This window comes from Rhinichthys klamathensis, unplaced genomic scaffold (assembly GCF_029890125.1).
Source record: "Rhinichthys klamathensis goyatoka isolate OS25496 unplaced genomic scaffold, OSU_Roscu_1.1 h1tg000140l_1, whole genome shotgun sequence".
In the NCBI taxonomy this organism is placed as follows: domain Eukaryota; kingdom Metazoa; phylum Chordata; class Actinopteri; order Cypriniformes; family Leuciscidae; genus Rhinichthys; species Rhinichthys klamathensis.
In genome coordinates, this window is record NW_026606675.1 from 367,227 (window position 1) to 394,418 (window position 27,192).

At 39.6% G+C, this 27,192-nt stretch overlaps 1 protein-coding gene across 1 annotated transcript in view; it reads right to left on the reverse strand.

The window, feature by feature from the left end:
• Positions 1 to 2,673: 2,673 nt before the first annotated feature.
• Positions 2,674 to 27,192, reverse strand: part of dlgap3 (discs, large (Drosophila) homolog-associated protein 3) — a 201,660-nt gene continuing 177,141 nt past the window's right edge. The window contains exons 3-12 of the mRNA XM_056257590.1: positions 24,865 to 25,997; positions 15,063 to 15,283; positions 14,827 to 14,929; positions 13,153 to 13,342; positions 9,216 to 9,721; positions 9,030 to 9,124; positions 6,351 to 6,829; positions 6,110 to 6,201; positions 4,351 to 4,497; positions 2,674 to 3,882 (exon numbers count right to left, since the gene is read on the reverse strand). Coding sequence (XP_056113565.1) covers positions 3,598 to 3,882; positions 4,351 to 4,497; positions 6,110 to 6,201; positions 6,351 to 6,829; positions 9,030 to 9,124; positions 9,216 to 9,721; positions 13,153 to 13,342; positions 14,827 to 14,929; positions 15,063 to 15,283; positions 24,865 to 25,926 — 3,180 coding nt within the window. The 5' untranslated portion in view covers positions 25,927 to 25,997 and the 3' untranslated portion in view covers positions 2,674 to 3,597. The remainder of the gene's footprint in view (positions 3,883 to 4,350; positions 4,498 to 6,109; positions 6,202 to 6,350; positions 6,830 to 9,029; positions 9,125 to 9,215; positions 9,722 to 13,152; positions 13,343 to 14,826; positions 14,930 to 15,062; positions 15,284 to 24,864; positions 25,998 to 27,192) is intronic.

The following is a 27,192-nucleotide window of genomic DNA, read 5'->3' on the forward strand; positions in this document are numbered from 1 at the left end:
CCTCCACCCTTTCGTTTCAACAAATCAGTAAGAGTTAGATTTATTTCAAATCTGGAAATAATATATTGAAAAAGGTGAAGTGGCAGCTATTGCAGTTTGGTAAAATGATGTAAAAAGCATAGATACAAAATCAACTTATTTTATCTTGGCACTGTATCAAATAAATAAATAATTAAAATAAAAAAACAAGCAAAAAAATACAACAACCATAAATAGTGATAATGTTAATAATCACATTTTTCACAATGTTCTGTTATAAGTAAATCAATGAACATTTGAAACAGAACAGAATTGTTTTGCTACATCATAAACTGCCCAAATATGATATTTTTCCATTATGAGAGGGGAAGTTAGTCTGATCTGTATGTTCATTTGACGATTCCTGTTGTCATGCGATATATTGCACACAAATGCTGGAGGAGATTGGCCCTAATATCAGCTGTTATTTTTCAATTGATCTCGTCTCGTCTATTTTCTACATTAGCAGCAATTACGAACAAAAGAATAAAATCTAAATCGGGTGGCTCTTTACACATAAACACCCTGGAGAATACAGAATAGATTTTCTCATAGTCATAACCGCAATAACATTATTCTTCATTATATATGAAATGACCAATAATAGTAATCATCATAACAATCCATTGAATATTAATAATAACAACTTCAATTGCAACAGATATATTTACTGTACATAATACAACAGAACTGAGAAGGTATTTGTAATTACACAGTAATTGTTTGTAAGTCTATGACCCATGTAATTTCCAGTGATCAGTAATGTGGTATAGAATCCAACGTAACGTCTACGTCACACTGCTACAAGCTCCTCTGTGCTACGAAGAAATATTCATCACTTACTCTAGCTAAATCTGTTTACGGCACATACAGAGGCTTCGCCAACACTTTTTAGACTCGTTTTTCAGTTTAAAGGAGCAATGGCAGAGAGTTTCAGCCATCCATTCTGACCTATTAAGAGACACAAGGTGTCTCAAGAACCGACAATCAACGTACCGATCGGGTCATGTGTTGACACGGGAAGCTTTACATGATGCAGCAAGAGACACAGTTATTAATATTGTATTTGATTAGGTTTCATCAATCCATTTACATTGGAAAATATTGGTTAGAATAGAAAGGCCATCAAAATAGTCTTTCTGGGCAGTCCATTTGAGCGTCATGTCAGTGCCTGAAAAGGCAAGCGACTTGGCGGGGCGGAGGGGGGGAAGTGTGGTCAGTCAGTCTTGCTTGAAACTAAGTTTCGTTGGTATATCAAAAACAAATGGCCCTGATAAGAGATCATCCTATTTCTCGCACTGGAAACCCAAACGGCGTGCCAAACATAGTCTTTCAGTGTTTTGAGAAGGCAGGAAGTCCTTCACAGTGGAAGAGGAAAAAGTCTGTTGTGCTTTTCTGTCGCATAGACTCGCTGTTTCGAGAAAAAAAAAGAAAAAAGAAAAAAACGTATAAGTTGACTGTAACCATTTTGAAGTTTAAAAAATATATGTCAAATAAATAAATAAATAAATAATAAATAAAAAGGAGATGATTGGCAACAGTAAATAAAAAAAAAAAAAAAAAACAGTGCAAATGTCTGAAATAACTGTCAGACTAATAAACGAGATGAGATTAAGATACAGAAATGTGTATGCATTATTGTAAATAAATAGATAAATACTCCTGCCCTTTTTTCCAGACAGAGCTGTATCAGATCTACAGTTTTGATAGAAGAGTTTTTTTCATGGATTATTAAAAGCATGCAGGTTACATAAACATCCACTGTGAGGTGGTTATTAGCTGGATGAGGTGTAACAAATCAAATTATTATAACAATACATATTGTGTGAGTTATATATTTTGTATTGAATATAATACTGAATAGTTAGATTTAAAAAAGCCACACATAGTGCTGTTAGGCACGTGTAGATAGTCAAGACAGAAAACAGATTATATTTTTCGCCCGTGGACAACATGGCAAGTGGCTGTCAACGGTTTGTTCTTTTGTCAAGTCTTTAACCAGTCCATTTCAAGATTGACAAAAGAAATAAGAGGAAAGCAACCCGATTCTGTCTAAAGTCTTCTATAAAGTCCACAGAGCTTGTTTTTTTTTAACATATTTGAACACCACTTTTGACAACATATGTTCATCTGCTAATCTAAAAATGTACTTTATAAAATATACATCTCCCAATAAAATATTTTCCATCTTATTCCATGGTTAAACATACCAAAAACAAACAAATGTTCATGCAATCATCACTTTTCCCTTTTCTTAAAAACCCCCAAAACAAAACAAGTATGACAATGAGTTAGCAAGAATGATTGTGTAATCTGGTTTCTGGTTTCAAATTAAAAGTTGAATGCACACAATCCATTCTTCCTATCACATCATATTTCCTTTCTTTCATAAACACAAAACTTCACCACTTAAACTAACACAGCATATATTTTTTTTTAAAGTGGAGACAGACTTTTATTTCTAAAAGAATCTAAAGTGTATTAGTTATTTTGTTTGCGCCTCAGACAAAATTAAAGAGGGAAATGACAATAAGATAATTCTAAAAATAATAATATTAAGTTGTGGGCCAGACCACTAGACAATGGAACTGGAACTAATTCATTTCTCCCAACAAAAAAAAAAAAGAAAAAAAAGAATAAAATTAAAGCACTCAGGCAAAATGTAGAAGCTACATTGATTTCACGTTTTTCATCTGTTACAAAAAAAGGCAGAGGGGTGAAATGAACAAGATGCTTCCCCTTCCCTCTGAATGATCATTTTTCAGTGTGCAGGTCAAGTGTGAAATTAAGGATTGTCTTCTGCACCCCTCGAACAACGGCTGCTGTGTTTGAAGAGTCTTATGATGTAGACCATCCTGTTTCAGGAAGCGTGGCTGTTGCCTCAGAGCCTGAATGTGTGTTTTTTCCTCAGAAGCCTGAATGCAATTGCAAAGTGATATTGCACTATACAGGAGACAAATCCCTGTGACAGTTTAATAACTGGCTTTTCAAAAAAGGCATTTATCTTTACTGCAAACGTTGTTGAGTTTTACTACTGCGCTGCTAAGACATTCAGTTTCAGGCCCAAATTTACATCAGGGTGCATTGCTCTACTCTGGCCACAAGAGTGCGCTAGTGTCACAGTGAAAGGGGCTACGTCCGCCGCACTGTGGAATCAATTAACAAACACATACACTGCCAAGATTATATCAAAACAATGTCTATTATTTAAAATTACAAGATAAGATCCTTTTAATATGTGATATTGCACCCGTATGTGTTGCCGTGGTTCATTAAAACAGTCCTTAAATTTGTATATATTTTGTGGACTTACAAAAGTCTCAATCATGTAACACTTGGTTGTGCTGGTTGAGCCCTTTTTTTGTGAGAATAATAACACTTGCTCAACAACAAAATAAAATCAAATAAAACGTGTAAGCTCACATCCAAACACCAGCAGCATACTGGTAGGCCGTCTGTAGTTATCTATCACGCTAAAGTGAGTAATTGCCCTCGCTCTCTGGCCGATTTGTAACATGGACGTCTGTGCAGAGGGCCAGAGAAGAGCCGTAGTGGTTGTTTACGGGGTGTCTGACTGATTCAGAGTCTCGTCTGAGCCTCTGTGATGTAGATCTCGATGCTGTCAGCGCTCTCCGTGGCAGAATTCTGGCGGAATGAAGCGGAGCGTTTGGTCTGGAGCAGCCTGCGCCGCGTCTCCAGCTTCTGCCGTTCGCCCAGGTCCAGCGATTTCTCCCGTTCGGGGACGCTACGTCCACGCGAGACCACCAGCATGCCCCCGGCCTCGGCTGTGCTGTCGGCCCTCAGGCTGCCCGTTACGCCACCGATGGGCTTCTTTGGTAATGGAGGTGGAACCTTCTTGTCCTCCTGAGAGGAAGAGCGGGGGGAGTGGCGTGACAGCATGGATGACCAATGCGGGGATGGACGGGAACGCAGGGAAAGGACACCGAAAACGCACACGTACAAGCAGAGAGGATGGAGACCAGGACATATACGGAGAAGGGACGGTTGCAACATAAGAATGATTTTGGATTAGTGTTTTTAGGATGAGCATGAAATTGTGGAAGCAGCAGACAGTAAAAAAGAAAGAAAACAGAGATATTAGTTACATATTTGTTAGGTTTTAATATCTCAAAGCAAATGAGCAGGTCTTTAGGCAGTAAATCAGCTGTTATTCCAGAACATGCACGTCTTTCTAGTTTAGTTCCGTTTCTTGCTGAGGTGTTTGTGTGATGGCAGAGAGTTGCTGGGACCCAGCACACGAGCGGTTCTCCTGCCCGCTGCTGTTTTGGCACTGGAGTGGAGCTGTGGAGCAGAGCGGATCTCCACTCTCACCTTCGTCTCAGGAGGCAACCGCCAGCCCGAGTCCTTCAGCCTCTGGAGGTCCTGAAACTTCACTCTCACGTCCTCGATGGCTAGCTGGAGGAGGTCCCAGTAACCCGCCAGATCCTGAGTGGTGGGCTGAGGGTATGATGAAGGATCCTATGAGAAGAGTGGGAGATATTATAGAGTGCTGCAGGGATGACATATTTCCGTAGGCCAAAACACAGGAATGATCTAGTATTTTTGCACTTACAGTTCCATCATCCTGAAGTCAAAGTTTTTGGAATGAGTTTTTGTTAAATGCCTCAAGATATTTTCACATTTTACTCTACGGCAAAAAAATGTTCGTTGGAACTATGGTTTCGGGAAACACCGACTCTATGCTGAGCTATGCTGAAAATGACGGAACTTGCGACCATAGTTGGCTAACGATGCTTTTGGGAAACGCACCCCAGGAAAACTCATCTATTCAAAAGTCTGCTTTTACAGCCTAGTTGTGTTTATAATCGCGCTCTTGCAAACTATTCCAACTCAAACAAAGGCTTATTGATGGTGACAGTAGCCATGTTTCAATCCAAAGTTGCGAATTTAACTTGTGCCCAAAAATGGAATATCACATAAAGATTAAAGCAGCGTTAAAGGAACTTCCTGGGACAAAATATCTGTAATAAAAATGGAAGTTTCTGCAACTGGGGAAGTCACCGTGGCTCTTTTTTTCCCCCCTATATTATAAATGACTTGCATCTCAGAGCGTGCAGACGAAACGCAATAAACGCTGTCATGTTATCTAGCGTTCAGATGCCTGGTGTTTGGGAACTCAATTGTGTGAGACACTTCTGGGAGGGAATGAAACCAAATCATTCTGACGACAGATTTCAGAAGGATCAAACCAACATTTGAGATGCTGTGCAATGAAATTAGTCCACTGGTTAGTCCAGTTATCCAATCCCATCCACGGTTGAGGCAAAGTCACATGAGTTTTTTGTTGTGCTTCAAGGGATTTATTTGGTAAACGTGTTTTCATCGTAGTTTATGCACGTGTTCTTATTGTATCCAATGTTTTTTTTTTTATTCAACATCCCAAAATGTGCATAAAAATAGGTGGATGGAAAATAACTCTTCAAATCATGCAACTGTGGTTTAGTTATAGCCTACATATTTGCTTCAGCTGATTATATTTAGACTACAAAATTCGTAAAAACCTGTGTTCATTTTTGAACTTTTGTTTGGTCACAGATCTTATTTCCAGCAATATAAAGAAAAATCCTATTGGGTTTTTGTTGAGGGAACAAGGCTGATGCTAACTTCTGGGTTGGCCTAGTAAAATACGTCATCACTGCAGTGCTTTATTTAGAAATCACACAGAAAGAGACATTATAGAGAAAGAACTTCTATCGAGTGTATATTAGTGTTGAGAGGTCTGATTCATTTTCTTAAATCACTTTATTTTGGTGAATCAGTTCATTTAAACAGTTCAGTTCAAACAGATTACTAAAATCATTACTAAAATGTATTTTTTACAAAAGAAAACTGTAAAGGGCTACAGTTAAAACTTGTTAACTGCAATATTCCTTAACTGTAATTGTAAATAGTAAAACATTATATGCCTTTATACTGTAAAATAATGCCAAATTTATGATGATCTCTTTTTTGTTTTACCACCTGCATTACTGTGGTGGTTATTTTAAAATAAAAACATAAGATACAAATAAAATGTAAGTAAGGACGTCCTCTCTTTTATCCACAACAGAGAGAGTCACAAAGCACTCACCACACTCTGTTGGCACATCCTAAAGAACTGCTGGACTCTTTGTGACATGAGCATCTGAGCATTGCCGACAGCTCCTCTGATGAGTTCCAACACTGAACCACAAAACAAACCAATCAGACATTTAAACAGAGAAAACTGGGCAAAACACAACAGAGTCAAGACTCCATGAAATCAAAATGAGTGTTTTGGGGCTTTTAGTCAATGTCTGCTCCAACCATCTCTTCTGTTATTCCTCACTCACCGTCTTCCGGCAGTTCATTCGTCTCTGCCTCTCTCTCCATGTTCTGGCACCATCCCTCCATCCTCTCTACTTCTGTCTGCAGGAGCCGGAGGAAGAACTCTCCGTCCCGTAAGCAGGGTGAGGCTCGGGCCGAATCTGGGAGGCTCCGCGGGCCCTCGCTCCAACCTCCCACTCCGCGCTCGGGGGCCAGAGGCAGAGGGGAGTGAGAGCGGGGCAGGGCCCTCAGTTCTGGAGGGCCGGGCTCGGTGGTGTAACCGCTGTGGTAATCATCACGGTAGGCCCACTGGCCCTGTGTGTGCACTGTGCGGTACTCTGCAAACTGACTGGCTGATTCCGGTTCAGACGAGTGCCGCTGGAATGAGCAGCCAAACTGCAGGCCCTTGTCTTGAGTGGGGACGGTCAGCCCACCAAAACCCTCTGTCTCAAGGTCAGCCTGGACACTCGCTGTCACACTGTTGGAGCGTTTGAAACGGGCTCGTCTGGAGCAAACAACAGGATAATTCAACTCAAATGTAGTGGTAGACCGATAGAACTGTAGTTACTGATATAGTGATAATATTTACCGCATTTATGGCGTAACATTCATTACCACAAAAGTCATTTCAACTTGTCCCTTGTTTTCTTTAAACAAACCAAGAAATGAAGTTACAGTGAGGCCTTTACAATGGAAGTATATGGGGCCAATGTTTGAAGGTTCTGTTCAATTCTGTTAAATTTGTGTATTATTTGAGCTTTAAAAATCATAATTTTAGGGTTTGTGGTGTTGCATTGTCATAGCAACAAAGTTGTAAAATTGGATGCAACTTTGCAGAGAAATGGTTAGTAAGCAATTTATCACACTAAAATCATATTAACACTCATATTGTTTACATCGTGTGGCTATACTCTTTAAAGTATTTTCATGTTTACAGATTTCCACCAATCACTTCCATTCCAACCGCTGCAAATGTAACAGAGACTGTAGCAACCGTAACTATAACTTTTTTTTTTTTTTTTTGGAAAATGAACGACGCTTGGAAATTATGTTTCGTGGAAATCAACATTATGCCAAATATACTGTTGATTGAGCTTGAACTAATTAAACCTAAACCACGCCTTTAATAAATGCCAAAAATAGCCTATGAAATATGACCCCAATGAGTTCAAACCAATAGAGTTTCTGCTAAATCAAGAAAGAGGCTGACAATGGTAATTAATGATCAAAAGGCACAAAGCTAATTCGTGAATGAGTGACAATGAGATCATTTCACAGGTTTTGCAGTGTTGCGTAATGGCTGCCTAATTATACCCTCTCACCTCACTCCGTGTTCCTAGCACGTACACCCACTGTGTGTGCGTTTGCTTGCGTGCGTGTGTGTGAACCTTGCACCTGCACCTCTTGCTCATCAAACACTGTGACACATTCACACTCCCCACCTCAGAAATAAACCAACCACCCCTGGCAACTTTTTCACCAATTTGGAGAATGAAGGGAAATATAAGAGAGATATTTAAAGAGGCCATAAAAGCTTTTAGTCGATGTCTGCAGCTTTTAGTACATGTCTGTTAGATTTGAACTAATCTATAAGCTAGTGCACTGGTTCTCAACTGCTTAGATTTCACATTGGACAGATAGTAGGGACCCAACACAAAGATGTTCTTAAAATCAAACACTGAAATATATTAATGTTATCTTAAACTGCATAGTCCAAACAACATGCAAATGCTTTGGTTTCCAAACATCTTGACAAAATGTAACACGTTGCATATATATATATATGGGATGGGAATTGTAACGGACTTAATTATTATTTTAGTACAGTACTTCTAATAAAAAAATTATAATAATTTTGTGGAGCCACTAAACGGACATGGTGTTGGAAAAAATTGTGCGGAAAAATCTTGATTTTGCGTTCACTCGCAAAACCGAGCGAATGCAATTTTTTTGGGGGAAATGTAAAATTCCATTACATATTATTATTAAAGTTCTCATCATTTGGCAAAGTAATTTTTTTTTTAAGTTGCATTTAATCAGATTTATTAATGACTATTCTTTTTTAATGAGGCATAAATACAATCAAATAATAGGCCTGAAGTATATATTAAACAATACTATATTTGTTACTATATAACTTTCATTACTATTATAAAATGTTTCTGACCAATCCCATAATCTTTAACTACATGTTGTCATATAAACAACCAGTCAGTAACTGCTATGATTAGTCATGTGTCTGTTTGATTCACTGAAAAAGAACACCATTTGAGCGCTGGTATTTTATTTACTTATTATTATTTATAAATGGAACAGTCCTGAAACAGTAATCAGCCTCCAACCCTATTTATCATATTATCTATTTATCATTAAATGTAACACATTTAATATACATAGTTAAAAATGGACTGTCTTGCTTTTTCGGGAAAGATTAACAATGTGACTCATATTGCACTCAAGAGCGTTAAAAAATAATTAAATGCTGTCTAGAATGAGAAATGTCCTTCCCACTAATACCACCTGCCACCAAGTAGCAACTCATGATTCATGTAAATACATTTTGGCTGTTTAAAATAAGTGAGGAACCCTTCAATACTCCTTTAATTGCAAATACATAAACACGGGAAAGATAACTGTGCTATTCAATTCCATTTGTCATGGAAAATGTTATCTTAATACATTGAGAAAAATGAAGCTAGATCTACCTCTTGTCATCCTCCACCTGAACCCCTATGGAGTGCACTTCTCTCAGCGCTTTGCCTTCAGGGTCTGAGTCAGACAATGTCTCTGAGCTGTCCACCTGGAAAACACACAGAGAGACATTTAACAAAAATGTTGCACATGAGAGAGAGATCAGTCTGTATCCCTCATGGGATAGTCCCCTCTTTTACCTGCACTGCGATAGAGGGTCTCCACTTCCTCCCTCGTCCTTCCTGTTTGAACTCCTCTCCTCCAGTCAGAGCTTTAGCTAGGGACATACTGTTCTGGGGCAGAGAGGCCGATTTCCCCAGGCTGCCTCCAGCCCGGTCCCTGGATCCCCTGGGCCCCTCCAGTAGGTTGTCGGCCGAGCTGCTGTGTTTGGGTTTCATTGGACCAGGTCCCCCATAGCCGATGCTCTGAAGGGCCCTGCCGTTCAGACTCTCTGCAGAGTTGCTGCTCTGTCGGACCCGCGTTGTGCTCCCTCCAAGGTAATGCCCACCTCTTGAGGTACGGCCCCCGCTGCTCCCCGTCAGGTCCACTGAGTTGCTGTGCTGTCTGGGCCGGACCAGAACGGGCTGTCCTGTACTCTGGAAGTAAGCATCCTGAGTAGACTCAGTGCTGCTTTGAGCGGTCACGGATATCATTGGCTTGGACATGCGAGGGGGAAGAGGAGGGGGTCCTTTCCTGTACGGGAACACTAGACCGACAAAGACAGAAAGGATTTGTTGAGACCTGTATTTATATACACTCACCTAAAGGATTATTAGGAACACCTGTTCAATTTCTCATTAATGCAATTATCTAATCAACCAATCACATGGCAGTTGCTTCAATGCATTTAGGGGTGTGGTCCTGGTCAAGACAAACTCCTGAACTCCAAACTGAATGTCAGAATGGGAAAGAAAGGTGATTTAAGCAATTTTGAGCGTGGCATGGTTGTTGGTGCCAGACGGATCGGTCTGAGTATTTCACAATCTCCTCAGTTACTGGGATTTCTAGGGTTTACAAAGAATGGTGTGAAAAGGGAAAAACATCCAGTATGCGGCAGTCCTGTGGGCGAAAATGCCTTGTTGATGCTAGAGGTCAGAGGAGAATGGGCCGACTGATTCAAGCTGATAGAAGAGCAACTTTGACTGAAATAACCACTCGTTACAACCGAGGTATGCAGCAAAGCATTTGTGAAGCCACAACACGCACAACCTTGAGGCGGATGGGCTACAACAGCAGAAGACCCCACCGGGTACCACTCATCTCCACTACAAATAGGAAAAAGAGGCTACAATTTGCAAGAGCTCACCAAAATTGGACAGTTGAAGACTGGAAAAATGTTGCCTGGTCTGATGAGTCTCGATTTCTGTTGAGACATTCAGATGGTAGAGTCAGAATTTGGCGTAAACAGAATGAGAACATGGATCCATCATGCCTTGTTACCACTGTGCAGGCTGGTGGTGGTGGTGTAATGGTGTGGGGGATGTTTTCTTGGCACACTTTAGGCCCCTTAGTGCCAAGTGGGCATCGTTTAAATGCCACGGCCTACCTGAGCATTGTTTCTGACCATGTCCATCCCTTTATGGCCACCATGTACCCATCCTCTGATGGCTACTTCCAGCAGGATAATGCACCATGTCACAAAGCTCGAATTATTTCAAATCGGTTTCTTGAACATGACAATGAGTTCACTGTACTAAAATGGCCCCCACAGTCACCAGATCTCAACCCAATAGAGCATCTTTGGGATGTGGTGGAACGAGAGCTTCGTGCCCTGGATGTGCATCCCACAAATCTCCATCAACTGCAAGATGCTATCCTATCAATATGGGCCAACATTTCTAAAGAATGCTTTCAGCACCTTGTTGAATCAATGCCACGTAGAATTAAGGCAGTTCTGAAGGCGAAAGGGGGTCAAACACAGTATTAGTATGGTGTTCCTAATAATCCTTTAGGTGAGTGTATATTATTCATTTAAAAAAAATGAAGGGCTGTTCACTTAAAACAATCCCCACAGAAAGAATAAAACACACTTTCTTTGAGTTAACTCTCCGCCGAAGAAGGGAAGTTGGTAAGGAGAACATAGAGAAATGTGAGGATGCAAAGTCTTACAAAAGTACAATATCGGCAAAAGTCCTCAAGTACTAGGCCCATTTTTCTAGCTGAGACAAAACATGGACACACAAACAAAACATGTTTCCGGCACAATGAACAAAATACAACCAAGACAAACTTGTAGCATCTTTATAGAAACACAATGTTCAAAATGTCATCCTCTGAGTTTCGTTTGACCATAACGCAAAATAAAAAAATGACGATGTTAGTGACGACTGTAAGCTTCTGCATCTAAAAGCCTGATTTCCTTAGTATCCTTAGAAATGTTTGCATAAAGTTTATAAAAACATTTCTACACATTTCGATATATGCTGAAATGTACAATATAGACTAAACCATACAAAATCTGTCTAATTCATCTAAAAACGTACAAATCTTTGCAAAATCTTTTATATTTAAATCATAAATAAGTATTTGTGTAGTTTCATTATTTTACCATTGTATAGATATTTTGAAACCTTTGATTATAAAAACTCTAATTGGCAGATAAATGTATAGTGACAATAATTTGTTTCCTCACCCAGAGCTATAATATGGCTTCTGAAGACTGAGAACTGTACATTGTAAAAGCATTACAATTTACAGAATAGAGAATTGTGAGAATGCATACAGATGGAAATATACACTGAACAAAATTATAAAAATTTGTTTTTGCCCCCATTTTTCATGAGCTGAACTCAAAGATCTGAGACTTTTTCTATGTACACAAAAGGCCTATTTCTCTCAAATATTGTTCACAAATCTGTCTAAATCTGTGTTAGTGAGCACTTCTCCTTTGCCGAGATAATCCATCTAACTCACAGGTGTGACATATCAAGATGCTGATTGGACAGCATGATTATTGCACAGGTGTGTCTTAGGCTGGCCACAATAAAAGGCCACTCTAAAATGTGCAGTTTTACTGTATTGGATTGGCGTATACGACAGCGTGTTCCAGGTCCTGCCAATATCCAGTAATTTCTAACAGCCATTGAAGAGGAGTGGACCAACATTCCACAGGCCACAATCAACAACCTTTTTTTTTTTTTTTTTTTTTAATACAATACTGTAAAACTACACATTTTGTGAACAATATTTGAGAGAAATAGGCCTTTTGTGTACATAGAAAAAGTCTTAGATCTTTGAGTTCAGCTCATGAAAAATGGGGGCAAAAACAAAAGTGTTGCGTTTATAATTTTGTTCAGTGTAGTTTCATTGTATATAGAAGACATAATCATGGAGAAATGTACATAAATACATTACAGCTTAAAAATTCCCAGTCGAGAGTCATTCAAAAGCTTTAGACACATCCTCATGGCTTAAGTAACATCAGCTCACTCACACACACACTAGCTCTTGAGTGCAGATACATGAAATTCAGTGGGACACACTCAGAGATTAAAGGAGTTTTAAAAAAGCATGCCTAAGCCGTCCTTCCATCTCTCTTGTCCTCTCCTCATCCCTCTCTCTTAAAAACACTCACACTCCGGTGTGTATCATTAGTGTTGCCTTGGGAAACTGCAGATGGATGCTTTTGACACTTCACAAGGGCTTTAATAAAACTCCTGTGAGAGTCTCTACTCTATACGAGAGAATAAGGGACAATAAAAACCGATGGAAAGTCATCCAAATAATAGAGAGAATAAAATATCGTTGCAATTACGACCAAGCAGCGTTAATTTTTACATAGCTTTTGGCTTTTGTCACATTAATTAATTTCAGTATTTCATTGACGAGATTAACACTGCCACGGTGCCACCATAATCTTGACTACAACCCAAGGGACAGTCAAGGAGACAGACGATCTCAAGGGAGTTTGAGCATTTTACTGTGTTTACCATGTAACATTTGTTTACAGTCTTGATATACTGAGAGCGGAGAGATAGAAGGAAAGTAGTTTTGATCTAAATCCCTTGGCTGAAGCGTGTTTCTCCAGCAATTCCTATGAGACTGATCCAAAAACTCATTAAGTCTCTAATCTAATCCCTGTGACAGCATGCAGACTAGGTATACCCACACATACATAAACACATGGTGATGACTCACCTGCTTCGCCCTTCATGCTCCCCTGTGGGCCCGACATGGAGAAGACAGACAGGCAGTCATCGTCCTGGGAGCAGCCGGCTTGGATGGCCCGTACGTAGCTGTGACTGCGGGTACGGAAGCATCCGGGTAGATCCAGTGCCTCCACAGCCTGTGATTCCATCTCTCCAAACAGGTTCAGACTGTCGCTCAGCTAACACACACATAAGACCCGTTCACACCAAGAACGATAACCATAAATATAACTATATTAGCGTCCACTGATATCGTTCTGTTTATTCTAGGCGGGTGCTTGTCTGCCGCTTAAATGCAGGATGGATTCTGATTGGCTGTCAATGTTTTCATCATTCATCAGCTGGATAAAATCGTTCTGAAAATGATTCAAACGATAGCGTTTCTCTGTGCTGTTATCGTTATAGCTGTGGTGCTATTCTTTAATATTGAGAACGATGTTTAGAACTATATCTTTGTCATTATCTTTATTGTTATCGTCCTTGGTGTTAAAGGGATACTCCACTTTTTTGGGAAATAGGCTCATTTTACAACTCCCCCAGAGTTAAACTGTTGAGTTTTACCGTTTTTGAATCCATTCAGCCGATCTCCGGTTCTGGCGGTACCACTTTTAGCATAGCTTAGCATACATCATTGAAGTGGACAAGACCATTAGCATTTCTAAAAAAAAAAATGACCAAAGAGTTTCGATATTTGTCCTATTTAAAACTTGACTCTTCTGTAGTTACATCGTGCACTAAGACCGACGGAAAATGTAAAGTTGCGATTTTCTAGAACCGGAGATTGGCTGAATGGATTCAAAAACGGTAAAACTCAACCGTTTAACTCTGGGGGAGTTGTAAAATGAGCCTATTTCCAAAAAAAGTTGAGTATCCCTTTAACGGGCGTATAGATCATGTTTCAATTAAGGTTGAGATTCATATGTTTCCGCATATAACTCAGACTTTTCATGCAACTGAACATGTATATTGTTCATGTATCAACTAATTCTGCACATTATTATTATGCTCTGATTTAGGGTTATATCTTGTGATCAGAATATTATTCTCAGAGCTGTAAGTCATAAGTCTCTTTTGACTTGGGCCAATCAGTATTTACCTAGAACACCCTAACAAACACAGAGTCATGTCCTAGCAACCAACAGAGCCCCCAAGCCACCACGTAGTTATACGTTAGCGGTCACCCAAAACCCCCTAGGAACTGACTAGTTATGCCTTAGCAACACTCTAAAAATGCTGAGTTGTTTCAACCCATGTTTGGGTCAAATATGGACAAACCTAATCATTGGGTTAAAAAAATTATTAAAATGTTTTAACCAATGGCTAGGTTAGTCCATATTTGACCCAAACATGGGTTGAAACAACCCCACATTTTTTAGAGTACCACAACTCCATAGGTACCACTTAGTTATGCCTAGCAATCATCAGAACACCCAAGCCACCACCAAGTTATGCCCTAACAACTAGCAGGACAGCCTAGCAATCACAAGAACAACCGTCACTACCTAGTTATGCCCAACTAAGAAGCAGAACACCCTAGCAATCACCTATTTTTGCCCAAGCAACCACCCAAACTGGTTATTTAAGGACAATGAAAACATTAAAATAGCTTGGATCACTAACTAAATGTGATGTAAACACTGTGCATCGTGTGAGTGTGTTATACCTGAGCGCTGGTCAGAGAGCGTGTGTAGCTGCGGGAGCGAGGGTGGCCTTTAGGCGTAGTGCGGCTGTTCGGGTACACATCTGTGCACTGTTTACACGAGTACCTGAGGAGAAGAATACTCCATTAAAGTCTCAGCTGGCACTTCTACTACATGGTACTCCAAAATGTGCTACTTTTTAATACAGCAAATACAAATCTCAAAGCAGCAACAAACTGAAAATCAAGTGACTACTGACTTGGATGTGGTGGAGGAGCGCTGGTCCATGCTGACGGACCGGCGGAAGGCTTCTCTCTGGGCGATGAGGGCTGATTTGGGTGAGGCTTTGGGGCTGCTGTCTGAGTCAGCGCTGTCGTCATCCCCCATGGCCTTGATGTAGCTGCCACTGCGCATACGTCTGCAGGGGATCTCCCCACCACTGTCTGATGGACCGCCACCACACCAGTCATCTGAGGGCACCTGCAAGAGACACATGACTTGCTGTCAGTCTGGCCTTTACTTATGAAACTAATGAGGGATGAGGCTGTTCTATATCAACACAAGTTAATAATGATAAACAGACAGTTTAGACACAATATTGGCATTTTCTTTGAATCTTTTGAACGAGTCGGTTGTGAGAATGATTCACTGACTCACCCAGACAGTCGCTTGTTTCTTTCGTGAATGTATTTTTGTTTTTGAATGAATCAGCAGAGTGAATTAATTAATGACTCACTCATTAAGACAGTTACTTGTTTCGTTTATGAATAAATCAATGTTTTTGAATAAATCAGATGAGTGAATTATTAAATGGATACTCTCTGAGTAGGTACTTAATTTGAATAAGTAATTACTTTGTGACTGTTTATAAAGTATGTTATATATAGTAGCATTAATGGGTGTAGTATGAATGAAATTCCGGACACACTGCATTAGCATTTATGTTGTTGTCATTGTCATGTGACCTACCAGAGTCAGTTGCATTTGCAACTCATTTCCCTTGATGTACATTTCAGAATCTCACTGAAAGAAGCAAGTCATCCAGGTACTTTTCACTTACTGTTGAATACTGCGAATCCTTTTCATATTCTGGTTTTTTTTGCCAACTAGGGAAGAATGCAATTTCGGATGCAGCCATTCACTTGCTTCATAGCTGAACGAAGCAGTGTTTTGAATGAATCAGATAAGTAAATGATTCAATGACTCACTCAAATAGACAGTCACTAGTTTTATTGTTGAATGAATCAGTGTTTTGAACAAACAGGTTCAATATGAGAAAGTCACTTGTCTCCACCTATCTATGTAACCTGCAGGAAGAGTCACTGGAAAACCCTCACCATTAAGTGAAAAGTCCCAATGCTAAAAATGAGGACCTAAACTTAATGTTCTGTAAATAAATACCACTGATATGAGAGAAAATGCATTGATAATGCAACTAAAGATTTATGTATATATATATACAGTATATATATAAAACCTAGCCTTGTTAGAGCTGTGGCTTTCTGGCTACAGTATAACCAGGGGGAACAAAAGGTTGAACTGAGGGCAGCTGAGTAAAATGAAATCTGATTGGATGACATGGATGAAAGGCACCAGCTGTACATTTAGAGCTGTCATCACACTCAAGAGCTGCCCCTCGGCTGGGGCATGGACACAGTGCAGATGTGGGGAGATAGCAGGTTATGGAGGGTAGAGGCAAGATTATTTATTTTCATGAATTTTGCTCTCCAGAGCCATGTCCTTTTCTGATAGCATCGCTGTGTCTTATTGCTGCTCTCTGTCACATATTTTGTACACATAAAATAAAAAAAAGTCTGTCTTACAAGCTGCACAGCGACTTTAAGGTGGCTAGACATTTAATAACAGAACCAATAATTCTTTCAACTCATGGTGAAGTGAGACAGACACAGGTCCAGTATCTTCTGTGTTTGACAAGAGGATGTTCCCTCTTAAACTTGCTGTTTTCTCTGGGTATCATGTTTTGTTTATAGGTCAGCTCTCACTGTGGGGACACATTTTAAAAAATTTAAATATGATTAGCATACTTAAAGGGATAGTTCACCCAAAAAATAAAATACAAATTGTCATCATTTACCCAACCTCATGTCGTTCCAAACCTGTATGAGTTTCTTTTTTCTGTTGAACACAAAAGAAGATATTTTAAAGAATGTTGGTAACCAAACAGTTGACAGTAGCCATTTACTTCCATGGTATTTTTTCCCCCTATGGAAGTCAATGTCTACCTCCAACTGTTTGATTATCAACACTCTGCAAAATAACTTCTTTTGTGTTCAACAGAAGATCGAAATTCATAAAGGTTTGGAACAACTTGAGGGTGAGTAAATGATGATGACATTTTTGGGTGAACTATCCGGGCAAAGTTATAAGGCGACATTTTGACCAAAGTGGCAATACCTATATTCAGAAATATAGACACATACAAAACAACCAACACAGAGGGGTTTATTCTTCTTTTTAGGTCTTTTCTCATACCTTTCTTTCACTGACATCAGATGATAATCCCACCACCAAATGACCAAAGGTAGATTGTGCACACACACACACACAGACAGAGAGAGAGAGAGAGAGAGAGAAGGAATGCCTCATATATCAATTGACCAATCAGCGGGGTATTTAAAGGTCATCCTCTTTCAAAGGATGATGCGACTTGATCTCTCTATCCATCTCTGTTTCTCTTGTCTCCACCCCCTCCTATCTTCCTTGTAATACACACATGTGCACTTATGTACACATAAACACACCCATACACAAAGATAATTTTAAATCAGGAGCTTAACTGCCTCTTCTTGAGAAGCTGCTCATCCATTTTTCTAGTCCTTGGTTTGAGCATCTCTACCGTTCTCTTTATTTTCCCTCAGACTTCTATTTTGTTCTTTAAATGCAGAAGAAAAATGCAAAAGTTGTAGTAAAGTCACTGCAATAATGTTATATATTTTTTTCTTACACAACTTTCACATAACTGGCCTCCTTCTGACCATTTTGAATAGTTCACTATATATTGTTCAGTTAAAAAAAATATAACAGCATGTACAGTATGTGCAAGAAATTACATGCAGGTGAGTAAATAATGAGATCATTTCAATTTAAAGGGATAGTCTACACAAAGTAGTGTTGTCACGATACCAAAATTATTGTTTCGATACCGATACCAAGTCAAGAATTGCGATTTCGATACTTTTTCGATACTTTTCCTGAAAAGGGAGAAACACTCTCAAATATCATTGCTGTGCTTTATTTTAAAACTGGGACAACATTCCAATCATAACACACTAATAAATGAACATTTGAACAGCAGATAGGCTATAATAACCATTTGAACAAAATATGAAATATGAAAAATATAAAAAATAAATTAGAGCAATGACATTCAAGGTAAAAAAATAAATAAATTTAGCAGCATTATCTCAGTTATCATAAGAAACATAAGATTTTATCAATATCAATGCCACTGACGATTCTGCTTATCGATCCGATTCTTTAATGATTCTCTTATCGATTCATGATAGCATTGTGTGGAAAAAAGTAGTCATATGCTTTTTCGGGGGGAAAAAACAAGTGTTTTTATTTGTTTTATGTAATTTATGTAATAAATGAAACCTTATTACAAAGTGTTAACGATTAGTTATACACCGATTCAGACAGATCAGTTGTTTTAACCATTCATTAAAACGAATCGGTTCAAATGAGTCATTAGTTCGCGAATTGGACGTGTCATTATCGGACGTGTGCGCGTTGTGTGATTATCCAGGCGGTTACATCCCACTGTCATCACAGAAAACATTTCATGACTGGATAGTTTTTTTCGTTTATTTAAAGTGTGGTTTATGTCAGCTGAATGTGCGGAACGATTCAGAGAAGATAAGGCAACGTATTTTACCACAACTTACACCCAGCGGTAATAAAAAAAAAAAAAAAAAAAACTCCGAATGCTCCACATGAAACTTTAGTCTCCCGACCTTACCATCGTGTCGAATTATTTTGATTAATATGTGCGAGGGAGAGAGAGAGAGCAAGACAGCGCTTAGTTTTGAGACGGTGAAGCCTTGTTTATACTTTCGCCTGGCTCCGCAGAGAGAGAGAGAGTGCGCGCGCGCGACCGGGGCTCGCTCACTCTCTCTCTCTCTCTCTCTCTCTCTCTCTGCTCGTTCAGTTCACGCGCCCTGTCACACGCGCATGAGGAGAAAAACACAGACGTCCATAGGGAGGCACTGGAAGCGTGCGTTGCACACACCAACATGCAATACTCTCTTACAAATCTGGAACGCGGTCATTCTTAGAAGTATCGATACTAATAAATTTAGGTATCGTGAAGTTTTTAATTTCCGAGTATCGCGTAGTTTTGAAGTATCGGTGCACCGTGCAACACTAACACAAAGTAGAGGCTATAATAAATGTAGTCATTTATTCACCCTGTTGTAGTTCCAAAATTGTGGAACATAAAAGAAAATCTTTTGAAGAATATCATTGCATTTTTTTGTCCATACAATGTTGTTTTGTTTGCCATTGACTTTCATTATTTGGGCAAAAACAACTGTCAAATCTAATGTCTTCCTTTATGTTCTGCAGAAGAAAAAAAGGCAAACAGGTTAGTATCCACAAAAGGATAAATAATGACAACCTTTTATTTCTAGGTAAGACATTAATTTAAAGTTGGCATGAAACGGACGTTGCGATAGCGTTTTCTTCCTTATTATGACGCATATCTTAGTGAAACAGCTTCTCAAACAAGAAAAATGTAGGGCGGGACTTGGTTTTACCCAACAGGGAATTGATTGGATCGTTGGATCATTTTAGTTTGCAGTTGGTGCGATCTCATGTGAGTGAACAACCTGAACTCATGGAAAAACGCAAATGTTACGAAGTGGCGATTTTGTATGAGCTAAACATACGGTTATTGAAAAGAATTTACGTGTGAAGGTCCACCCTTAAACATACCAGTCACAGTGCCATTAGCAAATCATTTGAACACATAAGGCTGAGATTGTACAAATTAGTTATGAATTGTCATGAGATTGCGTCAGAGTGACAGGTTTTCCCACAGTTGCACCACTTCAAACACATCAGTAAACACTGACTAAAGATTACAAGGGCATATGAACTCAAATAAAATAAGGATGTGCATGGATAAATCAAATAAAGCCAACAAATACTGGAATATTCAATGAAAACAATAATTGTCAGCTTTGATTTCATGACTTTAAGATCACTGATTCCCCCATCCCACTTCCCACAAACCCCCTTTCCTTCCTTGCAACCTGTGTTATTATTCTCATCCTCTTATTTTTCCCCCCTACCGCCCCTGGTATTCGTTCTCATTATATTGACACATTTCACTTCCTTCCGCTCCCCTGCTAATTGCGACACAGATTGGCTGACTTGTAATAGAGGATTCATCTGGTTTATCCCCATGTCTTCAGATCAGATCACATCAAAAAACTGCTCTCCCGCGATGAGTCCCCAACTGAGCTTGCGCCCACAGCTGGGTTTCTTCCTCCCCAGAGGCTCAGGGTAGCTGAGTCAGCTGCTCCGCCGTCAGCTATCACTGTAAGACCTCGGTTTCCTCAGGACCAGTTGCTCTTCATGATGGAACAAAGAATCAGATGGGGACTATATGCGGGTTCTCTGGATGTCAGTTACTTTAACTCATAAATAGCTTGTAGCTTTGCTTTGCTTATAGTCAAACTACAGTCAAGCTACTCTTGTGGGAAAAGTAGTTAGCTACACTACAAACTACTAACATGTAGTTACTAATTACATTAAAGCTATTAAATGGACAATTAATCAAATAAATTATGGGTTGAATCAATTCATTAACAAAAAAAAGAAGCGTGAGGTCCGAACACTGAAATAAATGAATTAATTAATAGCACAAAGTTTCGACCTTCAGGTCTTCTTCAGCCACACCAATGTAGAGTAAAGCCAACTTTAAAAAGAAACATGGTAATCACCTTAATTGGGCCCACTCTCAAAAACATGTGACAAATAATACAAGTCATGTGACAAAAAAGAAAAGAAAAGCAATATCAAAAATATAACAAGATCTATATTACTGGGACTGGGGAGAAAAAAAAAGAGTCAGTGTGTGGACTTCACGCTTCTTTTTTTCGTTTATGTTACTTAGCCCAATCTGGGTGTTTGGGATGTGCACACCACCAAAATATACCAGTTCTATACAATGATCTGGACTTCCCAAAACTACATACAGAGAAAGTGAACATTTACGAAAGCATGTTTGATTCTTAGCGCGTCAACACAATGTGAACAAAAACCGAAAAATAGAAATTGTCATGCTACACACTCAGAAAACCGAGATGTTGTCAAACGACTGAATAGTGTAGCAGTGTTGCTAACTTGTAGTTAGTTACTCTCCTACACTGCTGGTTATGACAATGTATGTAGCTACACAGTGACCATTGAAGGATTGGATATACAGTATGTTTGTACCATACTGAGTGGGAGTGTATGAAAGTTGATTGGTTGTCTCGCAGTGACAAATAGCAAAACAAAAGTGGCGACTGACCGAATGTATTTCTATCACGTTGAAGCTGATGTTCTGTGTAATTGGAGCTTGCAAGCGCTAATATTACAGGAAGTTAAATTAGAGTCAGGACGAGACCTCCATGCACGTTCCTGTCGCCCTGGGCAACAATAGCGGAGAATGCCGGAGACGGCACAGTTGGTTATGTCCGTCAGAATGCATTGTCTTTTCTCTCTCTCTCCCACTCAAGAGCCTGGGGACAGAGCAGGAATGGCATGGGGTGCACCTGGTGCTTATTGTGCTTTCTCACAGCTGCTATTCGGTGTACGCTTTGCTGAAACTGGTCTTCTTTTCTTCGAGCGCCAAGTGTTTGAAGTCTACGCATGATGTGACATAGTGTGGCTGCAACAAAAATGATAACTGCCAGGTCAAAAACTATCAGACCTATCACTTCCCCTACACAGCCTGATATTTTCCTTCACTACCACCATAGGGACTGAAGCGTCATGCAAGTCATCTAAAAAAAAAGAAGCAAAAAATAAAATAAAAATAAAAATGATATATACATATTAATAGTTAATTAATTACTATTACATTTTTATATAATAATTGTATTTATTTATAGAATATACATATATATATACACACCATAATATTACTGTAAAGTCACGCTGAAATCAAAATTGGCAATTCTTATTTTTTATGTAATATTACGCTGTTTATTATAAATTATAAAACATCATATTTTCTTTAAAATTCATGACCCCTCATAATCTTTATTAAAAATACCTTCCCATCCCTCTTGCAATGACATCTCTTCTCTATGGAAGCTAGTTGTGACTTTTTATCCCACAATTGCGAGTTTACATCTTGCAATTCTGACTTTTTTACTCAAATTTGCACGATATAAACTAGCAATTGCGAGTTATTAGGACTTTATAACTCGCAATTGCTAAATAAATTACTTTATTTCTTGCAATTCTGACTTTATTTCTTGCAATTGCAACTTTATATCACACAATTCTGAATTTATAACTTTGTAAAAAAAAAAAAAAAGAGTCAGAATTACGAGATGTAAACTCGCAATTGTGAGATGAAAAGTCACAATTATCTTTTAAAATGTTTTATTCTGTGGCGGAAACAAGCTTCCATACAACTGAGCCAGGACTCCCACTGGTGTCCGCTAAAAAACAACAGGATGAACACTGGGATAGTGTGAATCTGTAGTCTTTATTTCATAAGTGGTGCTCAACTGTGGCTCAATGTTGTACCTGGAAAGGAGTGTAACCTCCTAGTCAGTGGCGTAGGCAGAAATTGTATTTTGGGCGGGCCAGTGAAAATGTGAGTGGGCCTATAGTTTTTCCTAGAAAAAAACTGACTTAAATAATAATTAAACCTTAGAGAGTAGAAAAATTAATTGACAAACTGCAAAAACAGTTACACCTTTATTTCGCAATATTCGGCAAATCATCATGTTCAACCAACAGAGCTCAATAAAGGCTGGACAAACCAGTATAGACAATAACCTGTCTATTTTATTCAGGCTAGTCAGCAGTGCAAAGACAGTTCACCCGAAAATAAAGTAAGCTAAAATAATAATATCGCAGTTAGATCGGCGGGTAAACCCGCGTCAGGCTGACCGGGAGAGAGGGAGCAAGAAGCGGCCGCCACCAGCACCTGACTAGCCTTCTTGTGGGTTAATGAGTCTGAAGAACTGGGCTGGGTGGACTCGGTAGAGGAAGGCAGTAGCGTGTCTTCTTCCTCAACTCTTGCTTTTTTCAAATAGCACATTAAAGAAAGTTGTTTAGCCATTATTGTGGCGCCAGCGCCGCTGAATTTTCCTGTCGGAACCCCTAGCAACCATAGCAACCAATAACGTTCCGGAGGGAGGCTTTCTACAACTTGCTTCAACAGTTCCATTTTATTCGGAAAACAAATTAAACACACACACCAGTCAACAATAAATCAGGTATATATTAATATATTTTCTTAAATACACTTGAATAATAAAAATAAACTAAAAATGTATTTTTATCAAACTTGCCTGGGCGGGCCAGTGAGTAATGTGGGCAGGCCAGTGCCACCCTGGCCCATTACTGGCTACGCCCCTGCTCCTAGTGCTCTGTCCGGTTACCGAAACATAACCATAATGTTATGCTGACACATGGTGGGAAGTGTGGGAGAATGCATAGGAGGCACTCAGAACAATTATCCTCATTTTACCTGTCGTCATTTCAGATAAAGTTTCCTCCCCCATTTGTGTGTGTCTACAAATAAGTATTTGTGGTAGGATAAATAACTGTGTTCACAGGGAGTGAGTATAACAGCCTAAGAGTGTATGTGAGAAGAAAGCGAAAAACAGAAAGGAAAACAGTGGTTGAGTCCAAGTACAGTACAGTATGTGCTGCTCATTCATCAAGGAAGAAGCAGGACATACAGTACAGTTCAAGACAGCACTTCCAATTGTCAATCTGTGTTATTTGTTCATGTAGTTTCTGAAGTTATTTTTTAACAGCACATAAAGCTATTGGAGACATATTGGAAATCTGTCTGCAGCAAAATCATGGTATTTTGATTGATAGAGTGGACATATAGCATCATATTTCCCAATATTTTGGTGAAAAGATTGTAACCCCATAGCTCTGTGAGTAAGGCTCAAGTGCCCCATTATCAATACCAAACCTGTAATGTGTTTTATACAGAATAATGAGATACACAGTGAGTTTGTTTTTCACTTGTAGTATATCTGTGTGTAAGAACAATGCATTTATGATGCAGTTGGCCTTCTATTCAAACCATGTAGGCAGCTGAATTATGATGCTAAGAAGAATCTTGTATTCTAGGACACTTGATATCACAAAGCAGGATGTCAGTGGTGTGTGTGTGTGTAATTGAGCAGATGAGTAGGAGAAATGGAGCACACAGCTCACTACTGATATCAATAGCAGCGTTTGTGAGTGTTCACATTGGGTTTTATACAGGCCAAGGGTTAATGTGTTGTTTTCCTGTATCCTCCGATTCTGTTTTTCACCCTTTCACACTGAGCTGACAGATGCTGGAAATAGCATCAGGCTCCATTCTTCACAGCTAGCAGCTGATAACAAACATAATCATCAAGTTATGTTTTTTTTTTTTTCCTTTCTCTCACAGAAATTGTCATTTATCTCATCTCTGCAGACAGATTAATTCTTTTGACAATGAAATGAATCTGCAAGTCAATAAGGACAGCAGACTGATTGTATTTGAGAACAGAGACTCCACATAAATATTGAAATCTCAGTGGGAGCCGATTTGGGGTCACTGCACTGACTTCAAAATAGGCTCACATATTGTAAAAGTTTGTCTCACTTACATACAGAGGTTGTACGCCATTCAGAATTGAATTGAAAATGTCTTTAAATTACAAATGCAGATAGGCCTTATGGCATGATAGAACAATAGATATTTTCATAGATAGATATTGATTGATTGATTGATTGATTGATCAGATCCAATTAGATTCAAATTCACACTCATTAATTGGAAGGGAATTTCAGAATTTGCGCATATAAACAGAACTTGCCTGCAGAAAGTGGAGTGATCGTTCCTTCATTTTGGGATCCAGAGGAACCAATGCCTTGTCATATCCTCCTCCACCTCTTCCTGCTCCTCCACTTCCACCTCCACCACCACGGGAAGATGGATAGACCTCTCTAGCCTGACTGACCGTCATGGCTGACCATGTGCTCCTCTTCAGGGAGTGTCCGCTGTCCCCTGCCATGGCTATGTTGGTGCAAGCCATGCACTCTCCTGGAGGTGGACCCTTAGATTTCCTCAGGGTAAGCTCCTGGATGGCAGCATCCAGGGTCTCGTGTCCAGTGGGATACCCCCGAGCGCCCCTGCCTGCACCCACCAGGAAGCTGCTGTCGCTGTCCAGGTTGTCATCGGAGCTCCACCAGCCAGCTGTTTTGCTGCGGTGGCGGGAGCTGCGAGACTCGTGGCGGGAGTCTCCGCTCTTGCTTCGTTCTCGGCTCTTGTTGCGACGGGCAGAGCGAGACTGGTGTGTTCCCGAATAATGATGTCCACCGCTTTCCTCTCCACCGCTGCGGTGCCCCCTATCCCTTTCCCGATACTCTCCCCCACGGGTGCCGTTAAACTCTCGTTTAGATGGTGTCTCTAGAGAATGAGACTTGGCGAAGAGACGCTGAACCGAGTTCACCAGATGCCGTATGCGACTCGGGCTCTCACTGCGTTGCTCCCCGCTGGGTGCGCGTTGGTACTGCAGGGTGTGGAAGCCGTCGGGGTGGAAGGGCGACTGTTTCTCGAACTGATCCAGAAGGTTGGGCGGGATACGGTGCATCTTATGCCCGTGGCCATGCACTCCCGAGGATAAACACTCTTCACACGTGGAGTCGTAGGGCTGCGGCTGACTGGGGTGTGAGCGAGGGAAGGTGCCTCCACCAGATGGTACCATGGCCAGGGTTTCAGGGGGCCCACCAGGCGGGTAGTAGGGGTGGTCATTGTGCCCCTGGTAGTGGTCAGGGTGGTGCATGTAGTCCCGCGCAGTGTCACCGTCCTCAGGCATGCAGTAGCAAGGCCCAGAGGAGTGTTGAGACAGACTGCGACTCACCTGGTAGCCCTTCATGGACGGGGCATGGTGGGCCGCCCGGGCCGAGAGGGGGCGCTGCGGGCGCGACAGGGCTGCGCCGGAGTCAACTATAGAGAGAGACAGAAATAAAAGGAAATATTTTGATGAGACAAATGAACACTTTTGCATGTAGTACATTAAATATCAGCATTATTCTCAAAATATGGTGACCAACATGTTCCTTGACTTTTTAGACATAAAAAAGATTTCAAATAAAGTGGAGAAACAAAAGGCATGATCTTATTACTTATATAATTGTATTAAATAACATGAAATGCTTTGACTATATTTTTTGCACTTTTAAAAAAAGTTATAAATAGTCATGTGCCTGAAAAAGCCCTTTCATATGGTACACCACTTTAATGACATTTATAATTATTCATTTATTTGCTTTTCAAGTTCAGCATTAGCAAAACAGGAAAACAATTTCTAATACAATATATAGAATGATGTAACAACATATTAAATAATATTAAACACTATAATCTAAAATAATATAAATAAATGAAAATAAATTGATCTATGATAAAGAAATATTGGAATGAAATTGAAAAAAAAAATCATACTACGCTTCAGGTGATTCTCTGTGGCTGAAAAGGGTATTAATTTACCTTCAAATTTAATCATGTTAATATCATTCATCATCAGCAGGTTATTGGTGCTATATTGTTTAATGTTTGAGTAAAAAAATAATTACATGCTACTCTTTATTTATTTTAGTCTAATCAGTACTATATGTTTTGAGATTATATTGACACCATCTTTAAAAAAAAATCTTTTGAAAAGTCACTGGTGTTCCAACCATTTCTTCATTTGAGAAGACTTTAGTAGGAGACAACTGAACTAAATTTCAAAATTCAAGGTTGAAAAATAAAAACATTTTGAGAACAACCCACCAAGAAATGGTTAATGTTGTAGCAAATTATATCATTTTCCTTTTCAGGGATGTTCTGTTTTGTATTTCAATAACTACAACCAGGCAGCTGACAATGCAGAACAAGCACACTCCGATACTTCTGGCGTAGCAGCGCTGCCATTGACCCTGAACACACACGAGTGAGGGTAGGCAAATACTGTGCAAAACTGACTCTAATTTTCATTTGTTCCCTCTAGGTTATTTGCTGGATTGAGTCATTGTGTCACTATCTCTCAAAATCTATTCATTTGGCAGAGCAGGAAATGATTCTCTGCTAATTCAACCTTTAATCTAGTTCATGTTCATTACTGATAAATCTGCTTATTGTTCAACAATACAATCTGTGC